At 34.7% G+C, this 18,554-nt stretch overlaps 1 protein-coding gene across 2 annotated transcripts in view; it reads right to left on the reverse strand.

The window, feature by feature from the left end:
* Positions 1–18,554, reverse strand: part of SDCCAG8 (SHH signaling and ciliogenesis regulator SDCCAG8) — a 115,110-nt gene that overhangs the window by 71,504 nt on the left and 25,052 nt on the right. For both annotated transcript variants that reach the window (XM_062637346.1, XM_062637347.1), the window contains exons 10-12: positions 17,767–17,919; positions 15,256–15,390; positions 11,887–12,003 (exon numbers count right to left, since the gene is read on the reverse strand). In XM_062637346.1, the coding sequence (XP_062493330.1) occupies positions 11,887–12,003; positions 15,256–15,390; positions 17,767–17,919 (405 nt within the window). The remainder of the gene's footprint in view (positions 1–11,886; positions 12,004–15,255; positions 15,391–17,766; positions 17,920–18,554) is intronic.

An 18,554-nucleotide genomic window follows, 5' to 3' on the forward strand; every position in this document is an offset into this window, starting at 1 on the left:
CTTTACATGGTTTAAGAGATACATGCAATCAATCACTTTCTCATTTTCTTGTGTGAAGGCTTCTGTATTGCTGTCCCAAATTCACTGGGTTAAAAAGCCAGAAGGCAGCAGAACAGCAGCTATCTTCAAAAACTGCTGGACATAGGAAAAGCAAAAGTAATGACCACAAGAACTATTTCTTACATAAGCAATGACACGTGGGAATTCAGCTTTGTCATATTCACATAATATTATGCAAGAGAATAAAAGTAATTTTGTGATTTTACCATTATTGAAAATAAGTTATTTATGACTTGTAACTGAATCCTAAACACACCAGCTGTTGTGAATCTTAACATCATTAGTCCTTATATGCCAACTAAACATAGTAAGTAAATCTAACTTAGTTGATGAGCCCACTTATTTTAGAAATAATGATAAGCAAGCTTGCATGACCAACATACTTGGTTCCAGTGAAGTATACAGGCCTTACGATCTCTTAAATGAATCATCTTGTCAGGCATTTAAACATTTTCCACAATTATTCTTAGAAGGAATGATTATGCTCTAAGTCCATACACAACATATGAGTACCTGTAGGAATACATCAGTCACGTAATAGTATACTTTTCCCTACAGATGCTTTTAAGGAGACCAGCGGGGTACAGAATAAGTTAATGTAATTTTATCATGCAGTAACTATTCCACAGTAACTCCCTACATAAATATTTATCCACCATTAGAGCTGGAGGGAACTTGCATGTTTTTCAGTTAACTAGGCTGTGAAAGGTCACTTGTAGTACAGAATAAAATTGTTTTTATAAGGAGTCGCTGCTGAATAGCTATTATACTTTAAATCCATACTATAACTTATTTTGTGATAACTTCCTTACGTAGACAAGCCTCACTATCTTGTTTAGTTAATGAAATTATGCAAACATCCTACAAGGACAACAGAATGTAATTCGTTCCCAATATCTGCACTTGAATCACCTCTGTAAGAAGTCTCTTTTCCTCCCATGAAAATGTTAAAATAAACCACTCAGTCATGATGTCACAGACAAATACAAACTCTTCATGCAGAAAAAAGTTTCATAATGTTCCTTTTTTTTTTATTTTGCTAATTAATGTACAGTTTTCCCCCCAAGAGATCTCAACAAAGGTTCATGAAGGACCTTTGGATTAGAGTTTGAATGTCACCTTGTTTTATCACACAGACCACCTAACAAATTAAGTCAGTAATTCCAAGTTCAAATGCAAAGGTAGTAAAATTATCTTTAAAATCAGTAGTGCTCTTCCCCTGTAAAGAACGTAACAACCTGTTACACTTTCAGAATATTTTAAAACCAGGTGTGCAGAGGCATTCAGTTACATATACTTTGCATTTTCACTTATTTCCAGAGACTTTTGTATATTTTAAAGAGAACAACAAAAGTCTCAGTGGGTTCTCTACACTCTATTCTCCTTAACAGCAGCAGCTCATTAACGTTATTTCTCCATTTATAGCAAATAGGGACACGAGCTCTTTACTGTCTTTACAAGTTAACAATAAGGAGTTCTGCAACATTGTTAGAATTTGCTTTAAGAATACATCCATTCAGCATACCTTTAAAAAAAAACAAACACACAAGTTAGCTGAAAAGCATCAACTAAGTATTTGAAAAAAGCACGGCCACAGCTGAGAACATAAATACACTCTAGATCACTCCTTCAGGGAAAAGTTTCAATGAACAGATGGGCTTTAACCATTGCCTCGAGTTAAACAGGCTCAGTCAGGTTTTGACACAGCCCCACAGAAGGGAAGCAAATTCCAAGTGCAAGAACCTCTGGTGAAAATGTTCTCCTTCCATCAACCAGATGTTGAACCTGCAGGGCTGTACCCGAGAATACATTCTTCCGTTGAATTGAATACATCCAAGAATTGAAATCATAGATTTCAGTTGTCATGAAAGTGCAGAGACACACTCCTTGACAGGGTCTTTAAAGATTCACAGCAGTCTTATGATTTCTATAAGAAATGTCAGGAAAGCAAACATAGGTTTTGAAGAACAATTTTACTTCTGCTATGAGTAATTCCAAAATGTGTTTGTGCATGTCTGTATATATATATATCTTAAAACACCAATATTTAGAGGTATTCAGAGTGTGAGATATATGAAAAGTAAGAATTCTGCATGAGGATTCTGGCCAATGACCAACAGCAGAGAACCTCATGAGAAAGGGATGGCAGAAAAATGCCACCCAAGAGAAGAAGCTAACAGGAACTCAGAAACCAGGCAATTTAAGGGTATCAACTAAATTCTTCCTTTTGAAACACCTGAAAAGGTTAATTGAAAATAATTTGGCTGGAGTCATGAATCACCATGTTTAAAACTGACAGCCCATACTCTGAACGCTACATGTGACTTTGGTTGAAAATCTCAGATAATAGGTTGAAAAATACAAAGCCTCAGCACTTGAGACTTGTTCATACGATTTAAGCCAACCCTCCTCTCTCTTGCAAACTATAGCGGGCTAACAAATATACTCTATCCTAAAATATGGCAAGTCCAGCCCATCTTTAGGTCATCACAATTAATAACAACTTAAAATACAAAGAAATTACAGAACCATTTAATCTTCTTCACTGATCTTGAGAGGAACCTTATCAGGCAGCATCCATCCAAAACTACTCAGATTCAAACTACTTTTTCTGTTACATTTAGTTGCCATTTCTTCTACTGGAAAGCTACAAGCAGTTCTGTATCTGCTATCTGGGCCCCAGCATAATTGTAGGGAGAGAAACAGAAACAAACCCACCAACTAAAGTATTTTGTTGACAACTCTGCTTCTCATGCAGTGTTAATTTGATCCCTCAGTGCCTATCACCTGTGATACAGCTTTTTACAACATGATCAGAGAGTATTTCTTCAAGGTACTTAACTTTTCAATGTAAGTGAGAGACAAGAGATGGAGCACAGAATTGCAAAAAGACAGATGACAATCTTGCATTTAAGAAAATCTGAAACAGATTTTCAGTATAACAAGGAACAGAATTATCATAATGCATACGTACAACAAGACTACATTAAGGTTGGAACAGGCAACTTCTGGTGCATAACTCCACAACTTTAATATTCTTACTACTTCTGCACATAATTTTAAAAGTACTATTTAATCTGTCTTGCACTGTAGTTGTCTATAAACTCCCAGGAATATCAACAGGTGCTTTGCCATTGCAAGATGGCAGGCGAAACCTCAGGACAAGAAACATCATTATTAGTAAGCTGGAACACATCAGCATAATTCTGCATGCATACCCCATTTAGCTACAAGAAAGAACTTTTACTAAACAAAAATTAAAGCGATAGTGAAGCACCACTGCAGTAAGATCCTGTTCTAAAATAATTACTCTTTTTTCAGTATTAACACTTTATCTTTTAAGATTTCCACTTTGAAGCATATAGGACCCTTCTATATTTTTTCCTGAAAGCACTTAAAATAAGTGTTTCAGTCCTCATTCATTAGTTTATGATGAATTTACAAATTATCTTCTGATTTTCACAATGCATTTTTAGGTGAACCCACCGAAGATGCTCATTCAGTGACATAAATGCAATTTACTGGAAAACATAAACGATGATTTCTCAAACACGAGATCAACCTTCAAGTATCCTCTTCAGAAATTATCTGAATTTATCTTCACCTAACAATACTTATGTATGTGGTAAAAATGTGCTGTTTAATTAACCAGACATCTCTTTATCTCTATAAAATCTGATAAAATGAAATAATAATTTCATTCAAAACAAGCCAAATTAAAAATTAAAATAATTGTTTAATTCTTTTCATACTGATGCTGATTCTATTGTATACAGAAAAATGCAACTTTAAATTCCAAACTAGCAGATGTTTTTCATAGAATTTTAAAAAGCAGCAAACTGACAGAGAAGACAAATGTGGTTTTTTTTTTTCTAAAGAAAACCAAATGAGAATGATTAAGCAGTGATAAAAGAATTTGTACTCTGAAGTAAATGCAAAAACAACTTTAAAAGACCTTTAAAAAAAATGAAAAATATACTAAACCCAAATGATTTATGACATCCACTGCTATTCAGTATGCTCACACATCAGGTAAGAAAAGACACAATATAACCTGTAAAATAAATTGCGCACTGACTATACCATTTCCCAAATTCTGCAGTAAAATAATTCTGGAAGAAGAAAATGTTTTTGTGAATTTACAGTACTTTCTTTTTGTTTTGTACTACTTTCTTCACCATTACTAAAAGCTTTAAGGGGCATAAAATAGAACCAAAAAATTAGAAGAATAAATACACAGTAATAAAAAATAAAGTATAATTACTGTGGTGGTTGATATTTGCAGGTACATCCCCAAAAGGCAATCACCATCTATAAAAGCACGTACAGTTCAAATTAACACACAGTAAAATTTTACAGGCCTCATGCTCACATGCTTAGTTTCATTTACTAAAGTAGCCTTTCAAAGCAATGAGATCACTGCACAGGACTGAGGCTATAATTAAGGTCTTTCCAAGAGGTGCCACCGATATGGCCATTCATATAAATATTATATATAACAGTAACAGGAAATTTTTGCACTCTTTAACAACAATCACGATATGTTGCCTTCTTTACTTTCTGATATACTAATTAATCAGGGATAGAAGCATCATGTCCTATTATGAAAAGTAATAATACTACAAAAATTAGTGTTTTTTAAAAAGCAACAAAATGAGACTATGTTTTATTAGCAAGAATTTGAGGTATTTTATTTGGAGGAAAGATGGCCATCAGTACGGACTGATGCAGGAGGTGTCAGTTGCAGTCATTTCTATCCTAATCCTGATATCAATCAAGCAACTCTAGGTTCTGAGTGGTCTCTAAACCTCAGACCTCCCAGGCATGGCCATCTGACATAGCATATTGCACCTGAAAAACTATCCAACTTTTTAAAGAGAGTTAAGGCCATCATGAGGTTAACCCCCGCCACGTCCCAACAATGTTTTTCTCCCTTCTGCACTCTGTATGAATTACTGCTGCATTCAAATTTGAATGAGGATAACAATGCAGTTATGGAAACTAAACTTGGTTTTAAAGGAGAACCTCCTTTCTGGAAGCAGATTTATTATAAACCTAAGAAGATATACACATCAAATAGTACAAAATACAATATCCAAAAAGGCTTAAAAGAGTCTACAGAGATGAATTCTTTCAAAGAGTTCAGTTCATAAAAATCATAAGACAACTGCAGATTCTACAAATCATTTAGCCCAAAACAGGAATCTGAAAACCTTTCATGACAAAGGCAACTAGCGTGAGCAGAAATACAAGAAGTAACCCTAATAACACACCTTTAACAGATTTTCCTTACTGCTGCCTCACAAATTTTTTGGCTTCTAAAGACCAGAGAGACAAGTAAAGCCATAACCTAGGTAAGCAACTTATTGGATAGCTGCTATTCTAGCCTGGTCTGGTGGGACTCTTCCTCAAAGAGCAGTAGTTTGGTGACCACCTTGTCACTTGTACTGCAAAGAAATATACTGGCACCTGGCAGTACCATGACACCCCAGTACTCTGACACCCTATGTGCTCCACTAAAAGGTAGAGCCCTAAGATGAGAGCCGTTACCTAAGCAAAGGTCAACAGCCACACACCCTCTGCTTCCAAAAAGACTGGAGATTAACAGAGACAGGACACTGCTGTTTGCTAGGAAGAGTAGGGATGCTGGAAGCGCTTCCTGCAAATGGCACGTAGGTGGGATGCTCTAAAATGCACACATTTTTAAGTCTTGTTGAAGTAAACTTCCTATCTGTAATTGTTAGCTGAATCAAGAAAAAGATCACACTGTTAAGTATATATGAATACACACACACACACACACACACACACACACACACTCACTTTTTTAATTAGCAATAATCTTAGGTGCCTGTCATTACGCAAACTCTTGAAGAGCAGCATGGCCCCTGGATATTGTGGATACATACCCTGGGAAACAGACAAGAATGAATGGCTGAAACACGCTATACAAGGATTTTACCTCATTATTTCCCTGAAAATATTTGTTTTCAATTTGCCAAAATATTTGGACTGCAGTACTATTTCACGAACAAAACTTCCAATCCATGGAGATTACTACAGTCACATTTTAAAAGACAACATTGCTGTACTAGAGATTAGCTCAACAGCCATCAACAGAGATAAGAAAGTGATTTTGTTCCACAGTGCAACAAGAGTTCGGTTTGGTTTTTCTAATGGAGTGCTCAGGGGAGGTGGGGACAGGCAGAATGGGGTGGTGCAAAATAGATGGTTTGCTTGATGATAAAGGAATTTCAGACAAACAGAGATGCATAGGGAAAAAAAAAAGGAAGGAGATTACTCCTACTTCATTACTGAAAAACAGGAGAGAACAAAATTTCCTCCTTTTATGTTTTCAAACACACATATTTGAGATTATTGATGTGGGACTGTTTTTTTCCTGGAGATCATTGAGGAATAGCTGGGAAGAAAACCTATGCAGTGACAATCAACAAGTGATAATCAGGGACTTTTACACTTGTTTTTTTCTGATCACTGGGACAAGGACTATTGATAAAGCAACTATTTTCTGAGTCTAAGAAAAAAATAAAAAAACAAACCACAACAAAAAAAACAACAGAAGAAAACCAATGCTTATAACAGTATTCCAAGAACTATGCAATTCTTTTCCTGATTTGAATAATGCACATAAATGATTTTCTCTTTCCACACACTGATGGGGTGACATCACACTGGATGACAGAACCTGCATCAAGATTACATAGGCCAATTACACCTGTGAACAACAAAATCCCGATTACCAACTGGGTCATTCCTCCTAGCAGGCCAGCTGCTTAGGGGAAAACAGACCAGGACAGAAACATAGATACACACCACAACAGAAAATTTTACTACTGGGAATCCCAGTCCCAAGGATTGTTCTTATGGAAATATGACAAAAAATTTAATAAAGGCTGCTCATACTACTGATACTTCAGGAATCTGTGGCTGACAGAGGAAAACAGTGTCACAGCAGAGCAGCAGCAGCCATATCACAATTGAAATGAAACATTTCTTTTGTTACATATTAAACATTTCTTTTGTTATATATTGCAGATCAATATTGTAGATCAATGATTTTCCTCAAAAATCTTGAAATGAGCTTATAAGTTCAGTTATAAAAAAGAATGACGTTTCTCCTGAACAGGTCAGAAATGTCTTATCAAAGCAAGGCATAAGGTACTATCATTTTACTCCCTCCTTATTTACCCATTTTTAAACTAGTGCACTGAATGCCCAAAACTGAAAATGAGATATTAAAAAGAGCTCAGTACAGAAAAGGTTGTCACATTTTTTTAATGCTTTCTTGTCCAATAGCAATTTGGGTTTGCTACTTTTAAGGCAGAACAGGAAAGAAGACCTTTTGCTACTCAAGGTCAGATCAGGTAAGAAAATTTGATGTTAAAAGTTCCAAGCTATCTTTTAGGTTTTGAGTTATTCCTCCCTGCCAAAGAATATTCAAGAATGTTTATTGATTTAACAGATTTTCCTTTCAAAACAGAACTTCCTGAGCATCTTCTTAAAGTAACGAGGTCACAAAATTGTAGGTATAGGACTGTTACACAAATATACATAATACATAATCCTAACCTATCTTAACCAGTATTATTAAAACTTCTAAGTTTTGAAACATCTGGTGATATCCTGAATGTCCCAGCTTGTGAAAAACAATAGCATTTCAAAGCCCAACTCATGGAAGCCTGATACCTATTCTAAAGATAGTTCAGTGAATCAGTGTCTTTAGAAGGTTGCACTGGTCTTGCATCACACACTCTGCAGCATTTCCAGGATCACACCCAAATTCTTGGCCTGCGTTATTTCTGATGAAGACAGAGTCAGTAATCTCTCCACTTACAGTGTCTAAATTAGGTTACTATAAATCACGGATTTATGACAAATGAGATAAAAGTTCCCAAAATACCCTTTGGCAAAATGCATTTGGACAGCAATTTTGCCAGATTTTTATTTGTATGCAAAATTGTCAGTCTATAGTGTACAGAGACATCATTTAGGCTCTGTCATACTACACAAAAATGCTTTGATGTGTAGCTCTTTCCAGTCGTATAGGTTGTGCATATCACTGACACTCCAACTTTTTATTTGGGCTCATGAACTTCCATGCAGGGAGCTCTTACTTAAAAACCATTCTAGTGGTTTTCTTTCTGTCGCCTACCTTGTATGTGACAGAATTCTGTAATCCCCTGCTTCAAATTGTGTTTGCCCAATTTTAAAGACAGTATTAAAGGAATGATTTTTTACAGGTTAAGATTACAAGCTTGGATTTATTTCTACACAAAGAATTTACCTGATATGTCAAAACATGGCAAAATGAAATTTAAAACCCTCAGTTAGTTTCTGAAGCTGGATTTAACATGTCTTATTGCTTTATTACAAGGAGACCACAACTCCCAGTGGCGCAATGCTACCAGTCAGAACAATCTAATAAGGATGACACCCAAATTGGCTGGGACTACATGAACCACTACTGCAAAACTGTTTTCACTTTCACAGGCTGAAACTTGCAAGATTTTACAAACCAAGTAAAACTGATTTACAGACAAACAGAAAGCAAATTATTAACAGCATAATTCATTTCTATTTTTCTAATGCAGAGCAGAAAAGAGCAAGTGATGCTAATTTGAGAAAACGATTTCATGGTGTCAGAAGTCTGATTTCTATTAAAAATGCACAAATTATGCCATGCAGTGCTTCCAGATTCACAGAAGAAGTATTGTAAAAGTGAAGTCTTGCTGTGTCAAATATGCCACATAATTTTTGTTCTGATAACAGCTATTTAGGTTAGGGCGTGACTTTTCTCTGATATAGCTGTGCTAGTACAACCCCTAGTGTGGACACAGTTTACTGCCATGAAGGCATTATACTTGTATAACTTACAAAGCTTGCTCCTAAGAAGGAAAAGTATTAAGTCACTGTTATTTCTGCACAGCTACATCCACAATGGGAGGGCTGAGAGACAAAAAGAAAGGGCAGTAGGTTATGTTACTTTGAAACATACTGGGCCAGATGAACAGATGCAGTTTTTGTGTAGAGAAACTGTTTGGTCTATGTCTCTCTCCCCATACCTCACTCCATAATCCTAATGTTAATCAGGATCATGATGGATGATATTACAAAACACTTATTCAATTTAAACGATAGCATTGCTTATTGCTTCTTAAGTTTTAAGAAATATTCATGTAAAATATTATTAATAGGCAATCATACAAAGGTGCCAATATTTGTTATTAGTCCTGAGTAATAAAGATAGGAAAAGAGATATTAAAATAAAAGAGATTCAGACCAAAGATATATACTCCCTTTAATTTTCCTAACTGATATAAATCCAGTTTTGAAGAACTTTACAAATATGAGTGTACGATAAATCCACATCTGTATTTACTGACGTATCTGATGATCCTGAATCGTACGTATGGGGATTTCTGCCTATTCTGACACACCTGAATAACTTTACATATAGTGACTTTTAAAAAGGGATTAAACTAAAATACATCTTTTAAAAACACAATTAAAAATACAACCATGCCTCAAGAAACAGTGAACTCACTTTCAGGATATATCAAAAGACAATATGAAATAGAATTCTTTGCTTTTACAAAAGAAAAATGCACCATCTAATACAGAGTTAACATAGAATTAATACAAAAATACTCATACCTTATTGTCTCTCTATTAAAAAAAAATAAATATGTATTTATTACAAACAGATGGTGGCAAAGGAAGGTATCAACTCTGTCCCTTAGCCAGAAGGTCGGGTCATGGCTGAGGGACCAAAGAACATTGCTATTCAGTGCCATATAAGATGAAACATTTTAGGATTTTCTTTAAATACAAACATATACGCAATTGAAATGTTTTCATTTCATTTAAATGAAATAATTTTCAATGACTTATTAACATCTGTTAAAAATTGATTTTAAAAAAATTAACAAAACCACCCCAAAAAAACCCAAAACCACAAAAACCCCAACCAAAAAAAACAACCACACAAAAAACCCCAAACAACCCAAAAAACCAGCCAAACCAAAATAAACAAAAACCAAAGCCCCAAAATGTACATACACTCTTTCTGGCTGCCTTTCACCATGTTAAATAATATTAGAACCTATACAGAACTTTCTTGGTTACTAGAGCCACAGGTATAAAACAGCTATTAGATGCTGAGCCTGAGAATTTCAGAATGGTTTGTTTTCCTTTTTTTTGAGGAACCAACAATCGTATTTGAACAATATAATTATTTTCTATAAATAATTATTCTAATAATCTTTGCTTATAGGAAACCCCCTCCCATCGCTTCACTTCATATCAAATTATAAATCATCACATTTTGGTATATTCATTCACGCACTGAACAAAATACCAGCATGTCGATACAGGAGGTTAAAATATTTTGTTAAATTTTACAATTTGTTCAAAAGGCAATCCTGAAGCAAGTTGGAGAACAGGATTTAAAATCCAAGATACTTCTTCAAATATCTTATTAAACACATCTTGTTTTATTTGTATGCCAAGATTATGCCAACTCTTTTATTTGTGATATCTGTCAAGACACAGACGACAAGCCTGTTTTCTGTTTTTCAAAGTGTCCTTGGGCCTAAAGGATGCAAGAGTGAAAAAAAAAAAAAGCCAACCCTGAAAACAAAATGCTTTAAGGCCACTGTTTTTCTGTACTGTATGATTTTCCATACATACTGAAGAGTTATTTTATTAAATAAGCTTATCTTTTGGATTTTTAGCTTCTGATTATAATTTGAATTAATATTGCTTCCAGCTTAAGATCATACTTTATTAAGTGAAAAACTTACTGTCCTACAGGAAGATTTCGGGGAACTGGTAAATGAAAACATAATTTTAGAAATACTGCATTTTTCCCTACATATATTTTTACAAAAGAATGGATTTGTTCACTTATTTACAAGAAAAAAGAATTATTTAAAACCTGTTGGATAGGCTGCTCTAATAACAAAATGCATATTAAAAAGAAGTACCCTAATGTGCATCTTATACACCTGTGTATTCAGAAGACATCCACTCATGTGGAAATCACAACTTATGAAGGAATAACTGGAAGTTTGAATACCTACAGAAAAACAGATAGAACCTCAACAAAAAGGGCACTTCAAAAGCTGCAGATTACACCTGTTCAAGCTGTTTGCCAAGTATGTTGCAGGTTACTCTAATAATCTTTCTTACTGCATGGGATGCTTTCTCACAGACTACCTGTAAGGCATGTACTGGTTTTTGAATTATAATCAACCACAGCTTTAGATAATCAACAATTAATGCCTAGTGGAATTTTAATATAGTCATTTTTTCTAGAAGGCTATTTTTGTTTTGTTTTAAACTTTTCTCTGAATCCCAGCATTCATTAACCTCAAATCTTTAAAGAAACTGGAAGATAAATGATTTTCATTGTTGGTATTGTTAGGTTATACTTAAGTCTTTAATGTTTTGTCAGGCTGCATGTACAGGTAATTATGTGTGGATTTATTTGTGAGAAAAAGGATATAAGCATATGTATACAGTACATACAATTTAAGTACACTGTATGAATACATATGACAGAGTAATTCTACATGAAAGCATGGGATGAGTATTATGTAAAACTGAACATACTAGGGCTGACAACAAGAATAAGATAACCAAGAGGTATTGATTTAATGGTAATAGCTGGCTTGTTGCCATTAATTTAGAAACCATTTAGCAGTAATAAATGACCACTATTAGAAAAACGAATCATTCCAGCTTCTGAAATAACCCTACTTAGGCTTCTAATAACTGCAAAGCTATAGCAGTATTATCTCTTACCTGGTCCTTAATTTCAAGCTCCCTTATAGTTTTTGTTCTGTACTCTCTGAGCTCCTTTTCTGCCTCATCCTTCTTCATTTTGGTTTGATTCAACTGATAGCGCATTTCTCCACACACCTGTTAGATTATACAGACAACATGATCTGTAGCTTGAAGAATCAATAGCCCAGGGTTTGCAATTAGATCTTTTGGTGCCCTCTACAGGTCATTTAAATGCAACATATTTTAATTTACAGATATTTTAAGACTACATATGGTAAATGTTTTTATATAAAAAGGTGGATCAGAATGCTCTATATGGTCATTAAGTTTGAAATATGCAGTGCCTTCTAGATTCAATTATATTCGGATCAAGATTTCGCTAAGTATAAATATTTATGCTGTAAATGTATGTGCTACTAAATACAGTTAAACTACAGTTGCTGGGTTTACATTCTTCTCCCTTTCTCTATAAAATCCCAAGAAAAAAAATCTATGTCAACACTTTCAAAACCTAAAAGTTTCAAAATCTAGATCTATCACACTCCTATATAAGAACATAATTTCTTATCTTGCCACTTCACCACTGTTAAGAAAGAAAATGTTTAGATGTTAATACAATAATTTTCAAAGTCAGATCAGAGCATTATAGACTTACTGCAAACTGAAGACAAATTCTTTGAAAACACAGCTTAATTCAAATATGTGCATGGGCCAGAAGAAAGAGATCAAACCAACATTTAAAGAAATGTAGTATCACTTCTACAAAGGGAATAATCATTCCCTGTGTTTGGGATGTTCGTTATGATATCTACTCATTCCTTTCCACCTGAAGGCAGCTGAACTTCAGAGAGTCTGGGGAGGGTTTAAAGGAAAGAAAGAAAAAAGCACTCAACACCAACCCCTCCCACAACTTTCAGGGCTGCCGTACAGGGATATTATTCTCCCATTTCCCACTCTAAGATTTTTTTAAGGATTCTATCTGATCTTATCTGTTCAGAATGGAGAAGGATTGTGGATAAGCTGTCCCCTTTTTGTCCTTATCCTGTGCAAGCACCTCCAATCTGTGCCTGATCATTTGACCTTAACCAAGCATAAATACACGCACATTCCCTAATAAGAACCCAAATGTGTTTACTTGCAGCTAAAGAACTTCCTTTCCAACTCACTCTGCTTCCCTGCCCCACTTAGATTCTTTCACTGGACTTGCCTCCTAGACATGCACATTTTTAATTTGCTGCTACAATCCTCTGCACTTTTCAACAATCTCCTCACACGAATTCTACAAGCAAAATTAATTTCTGGTTTTTAGTCTCTCACCTTATTTTCGCTATTATTTTTTCCTTCTTCTTATAAAGAAAATAAGGGTAAAAGTAAGTATGCATACCACAATCAAATCACCTTAGGAAAAAAGAAAACCAGTTGTCACAACTTTAAGAAGCAGCATCACTTACAAATTCAAAGGACAGCTTGTGAATTCAGCCCTGTTGCAAATAACACAAGGTAGCAAATGCTCTGAAGATTGGCAAAGTTCTGAAGCATGATTCATTTTTTTTTGTTTTTAATACTGAAATACCATTTGCAACTAAAAAAACCCTAAGATGCAGCTGCATAGATTGCCAATCCTGTCTTTCTACCTTCTCCCTTTGTATGAAGGATGTAAAGAAGTGCAATATGTCACTTCCTCTAAGGAAATTAAAAAATATAGCCATCCTCGCCTTTGGCTCCCCCATATATTGCACAAAGTGAATGACGCAGAAGAATCAGCAGATGGTGCTGTCCTAATGGATTTTTTTTAGTCTCCTTGTAGTTCAGAATGAAGGAAAGAGATTCAGTCCAAACTTTCCTTCCCTGACTTCTGGTGCATGCAAAAAAAAATATTTCAGATAAAACTCGAAAAATGTTACTATTTGCTCTTTATAATAATGGCAAACTGAGTTTGGAAATAAGAGTCAGATTCACAAGCGGACACAGATGTTTCTTACATGGCCAATAAAAAAGGTCAGGGTGATGCCCATAGTCCCAACGGCTCAATGGTCAGAACATTCCTCCAGGATGTTTGAGTCTTCTCAATTCAGTACACAAATGCAGTTTTCCAGTCTCTCGGGACAATGCAATAAAAACACAGCGTAGCTACTGCAAGGTGGCCACCTATTCAACTTTGTATTAATTAATATTAACTGATAAGGGGATTGGAACCACAGTATCATTCTCCTAAGAGACAGTCTCAAATCAATAGGCTATAAAATTGTTCATTCCGGACCAATGGATATTCATACCTAACACCTTTCTTACCCCTCTTCACCCCTGTAAGTGGTGCAAGCAATCTGTGAACCCACTCTGAAAATCAGAAGCGTGTTTCAGAAAAGGTAAACTGAACCATTTTGACAGTCTGAAAATGCTCCCTCATTTGTTTTTCAGCTGAAGTTGAATTCAATTTTCTAATAAGTTTGAATGACTTCTTGCTATACATTTTCTGCAATACTTTCAGCTATTTCTACCAGGAAGAACAGCAGAGGAAAACAGGAACTATTGAAAACGCCTCCAGAAATCTATAGAGGCCTAAAGAATTAATTGCTCCCCAAAACCTCTCAATTAATGACATGGGAGACAGGACTTGCCCAGGATTATTGGTAAGGTATATACATTTCAAGAGGCTGTAACAAATTTGAATTCTCAGATTGTCTATTCTACAGAAATTTAGCAGGCCCTCATCTCCAAAAAGTTGAAGTTATTTCTATCACAAATGAATGATGAAATTAAGCTAATAAAACTAATAATTTTAACAATGTGTCATCTCCCAGAATAAATTTTGGATGGCAATTGTTTTTTCTTTCTCATGTTATGACCCACATTAAGGTTCTAATAGATTGAGAAATGCGCAAAATGAAGCACTCAGAAGTGATACACATATATAGATGGATGTTAAGCTATAATTCCTACTAAGATCTCTTTTAAAAAGGCATATCATCAGTATTAATGAATAAAGCACTATAATACATACAAATTCTACAGGAGAGTATTTGAAAAACAGTGATTTGTTTAAGCACTGCATGTCCCAGAGGTATCAATTATGAGATAGTGTTGACTACTATACCGTCTCATTCCCACCAAATGCAATTTTTAATGAAACACTGGGTTACAGTTTTTAATAGCGGTCTGCTTGGTCTGCAAGTTACCTCAGCTTTTGCATCACAAGATGACTTGGCCGACTGAAAAAGTTATCTTTTTACTTGTAAGACTGTGCCCCTGTGATATCCAAATGAAGTTTATATTAATCACATGTTCTTTACCAATACAGAGGAAAATGCAGAAAGAAAAAAATTCTCATCTTTCAGGTCACAATGATAAGGAAAATGAAGCTCAATAATCATTTATAAATGCACCTACCTTATTCATCTCCATTTCATGAGATACAAGCTGATGTTGTGATTCTTCTAACTGGTTAGCTAGGGAGCTCTTTTCCCTTGCAATTCTCTCTACTTTAGCCTCCAACATGGCCACATTCTCAGACATGGCTGTGACCTGCAAAAAGCCCAAGAACATTGTAATGGTGCGACTTGACCAACCGCAGGTCAAAATCTTGGGGGACTTTCTACTTAAAGGCAACTGTACACAGCCAAAACACATAGCATTAAAAATATAATAAACTGTTAAATATATACATTAAAATATATATAATATAATTTTAAAATATAACAGAATGGAGCAAAATGATTTTATCAACAGGTTCATTATTTTGAATTAATTTATCACACAGTAGTTTATTTGAAACTTTTAATCAACTGGACTAGTCTCCACAACTTGTTAGTACAGACAAAGTGTCAGAAGCAGCTAGTTGCATTAGTCTTGTAGCTGTAAAAGTACTATTTAACACCTTCTTACCACTCTTATGTAGATGGATTTAAACTGAATCATGTGCCCCAGCTAAAGAAAACTGTCATTGCAATTACAAATGATAATTTAATTTTCAAATTCAGAAAGCATTTCAGCAGTACAGATCAATGCATGACATACAAAAACCATAAAAATAGTATGCTAAAAATTCTAAGGTAATTCAGATCAAATTCTGCTGAATGGTAAAAAAATGTAACAATAAAACAGAGGCAGTGACCCTTCAGCCATTTACACCTGAAACTTACTAATTTAAGTGGAAATGATGGTGTCTGACAGTTCTAGGTTAATTTACAAGAATTCAAAGCCAAACGTAGAGGTTTACACATTCATAACTATCTTTCACTCATTAGACATCCACCTAATTTATGTATCATACCACTTCTCCCCTTCAAACCACTTCATAAAGTAAGAGATAAAATAATGACAGGAAGGTTGACCTAATGCACAATATACCATTTCTACCACCTCATAATCCTGAAACAAAAAAGTAGTTAATCATATATAGGCATAAATCATGCATATAAATCATAGTTTTCTACAAAGTTATCCTTTATCTTTAGCTTCCACGCATCACATCATCATTGTGTCACTATATGTCATTTAATATCTATACAGGATTTAAAAGAAAGACTGCAACTACTCAAAATGGGTATTAGTTCCAGTAAAACACATCTCAGTGGGTGTTGAAAAACAGTAATGTGATGACATGAAATAAATTATTCTACCAAGAAATGGTATGAAATGCTTGCCTATAGGCTGTATATTGGAGTGCATACGCTGTTCTAAAGCAGATTTGTAACTAAACAATTAAGTGCATATGAAGGATAATTCCAATAGATAGCAAGTACTCACACAAGGAATTGCTTAATAATGTCTCACCGCCTCCTGTGTAAGGTTATTGTTTTTATTTCTGTTTCCCTGACAATAGGTTTCTGATGATCACTTACAACAGCTCACTTTCTTAAATATCCCTTAGCCTCTATCACTGTACTTCCTGTTTTTATATCTGGAACTAGAGCCAAAGGCTTTGACTTCCTGTAGCAGCTCCAAAACATTATTCTACCATCTCATAATATCAGAAATACAACTGTACCACCTTGGTTTCCTCTTTATTTAAATAGCTTTCTGGCCATTTTACAAGCAACAACACTACTAAAGAACCTCCTCAGTTTAAACACATAGTTTACCCTGTTGAGTCTGTACTCTCCTGACTGTATAAACTGTATGGCTTATTTCTAAAAGGAGCCCTAAAATATGGAAAAAGCCTACACTGAGAAGAGAAATTCACTATATTGTTTCCAAACCTCCCCCAGAAAATGGTTGAAGAGGCTGCACATCAAACAATCATGAAACCCACTAATTCATGAAGCATTTATCTCTCTACTCTTCTTCCCATTTCTTTCTCCAATTGCCTTAGAAGTGCATCCTGTTAGCATGAGGTTTCCCTCATGATGAGACAGATTCTGCCTCAGAGATTTTATAAACATCAGTAAAAGGATAAAAGAGATCCTAATACATTTCTGCAGGTGGTCAAATTAAGCATATGGTAAGATTACTCTGAAAAATGCCATATTAGAATGCAATTATAACATATATTATACTGTAACATTAATATATATGCATATGTAAGCTCAAAGTAGCAAAGAATCCTAAATGCGAAATGTGCTAACTTCTCAACACTTGACCTGTCAACCTACATAATCTTTATAAGAAGGTAAGTACAAACCATGCATCATGTATTACTTAAACCTACTTTGACAAAGTACATTAGAAAATATGCAAACTAAAATAAAATGTACAACATCAACAATTTACTACATATCTAGTTATATAAAATCCAGTTGTTCAAACTCATAGGATCACTTATTTATCTCTGCTTTAAAGCAATAACAGAAGTGATTTACTGAGGTCTCAAATTGAAACAAAATGAAAGACAATCAAACAGAAAGTTTGAGGACAATATGCTCATTGTAATACATAAATGAAATAAAAACCAACTCATACCATTGCTGCCAAGTCCTCCTTTTCCTTCTTCATTTCTTCCCCCAGTGTTTCTTTTTCATCAGTCATCTTATTTAGCTGGGCAGCTAATTCCCTTTCAAAATGATTCTTCTGCTGTTCCATCTTACTTTTCAGCTGCTCACATTGGACTAGAGCCTAGAAAAAAAACCTTATTTTTAAAGTGGAAGAATCTTAAAATTTTAAACTAACATAGTATTTATCTAATGCTTTCAGAGAAACCAGTCTGCTGTTAGAAAGGATGCCTTTTGGTTTTTTTACATAGTTATTATGCTGCTTATCCATACCCTACTATGTTAACATCCAGAATGGGACTAACAAACTGAAAACAGATGCATATGCTTGTATGTATATACATTCCTTACTATAATTTAGAAGTCTAATTCATTTTAGGAGCCATGGCAAAGATAGAAGCATTTTCCAAGGTGTATTTTCCAAATGAGTAGCTGTTCTTCCAAAACTAAGATGATTATTTGCCTTGCATTTAAAATTTCAGATTTTACATCACTAAATTGAGCCTCCAATATTTGATTCCTTGCAAACACTGCGGTTACTGCATAACTGAAGGAAAAATAAGTAAAGTATGTGCTTCACTTGTTCTCCCCCTAAAGTCCATTACTAAGTGCGGAAGGCTAAGAAGAAACCTGGAAAAAGTAAGCAAAGATACAAAGAAACAATTTTTATTTTAGTTTAATTTAGTTGCAGGTTTGTCAAATAAAAATTAATTCTACTGAAAACTCACAGATGTCTTGCTTAATTTGAAGTGCTAAAAC

The sequence above is a fragment of the Pezoporus occidentalis genome, unplaced genomic scaffold, assembly GCF_034315485.1.
Source record: "Pezoporus occidentalis ecotype Australia unplaced genomic scaffold, CSIRO_AGI_Poc_V1 ctg52, whole genome shotgun sequence".
NCBI classification, from domain to species: domain Eukaryota; kingdom Metazoa; phylum Chordata; class Aves; order Psittaciformes; family Psittacidae; genus Pezoporus; species Pezoporus occidentalis.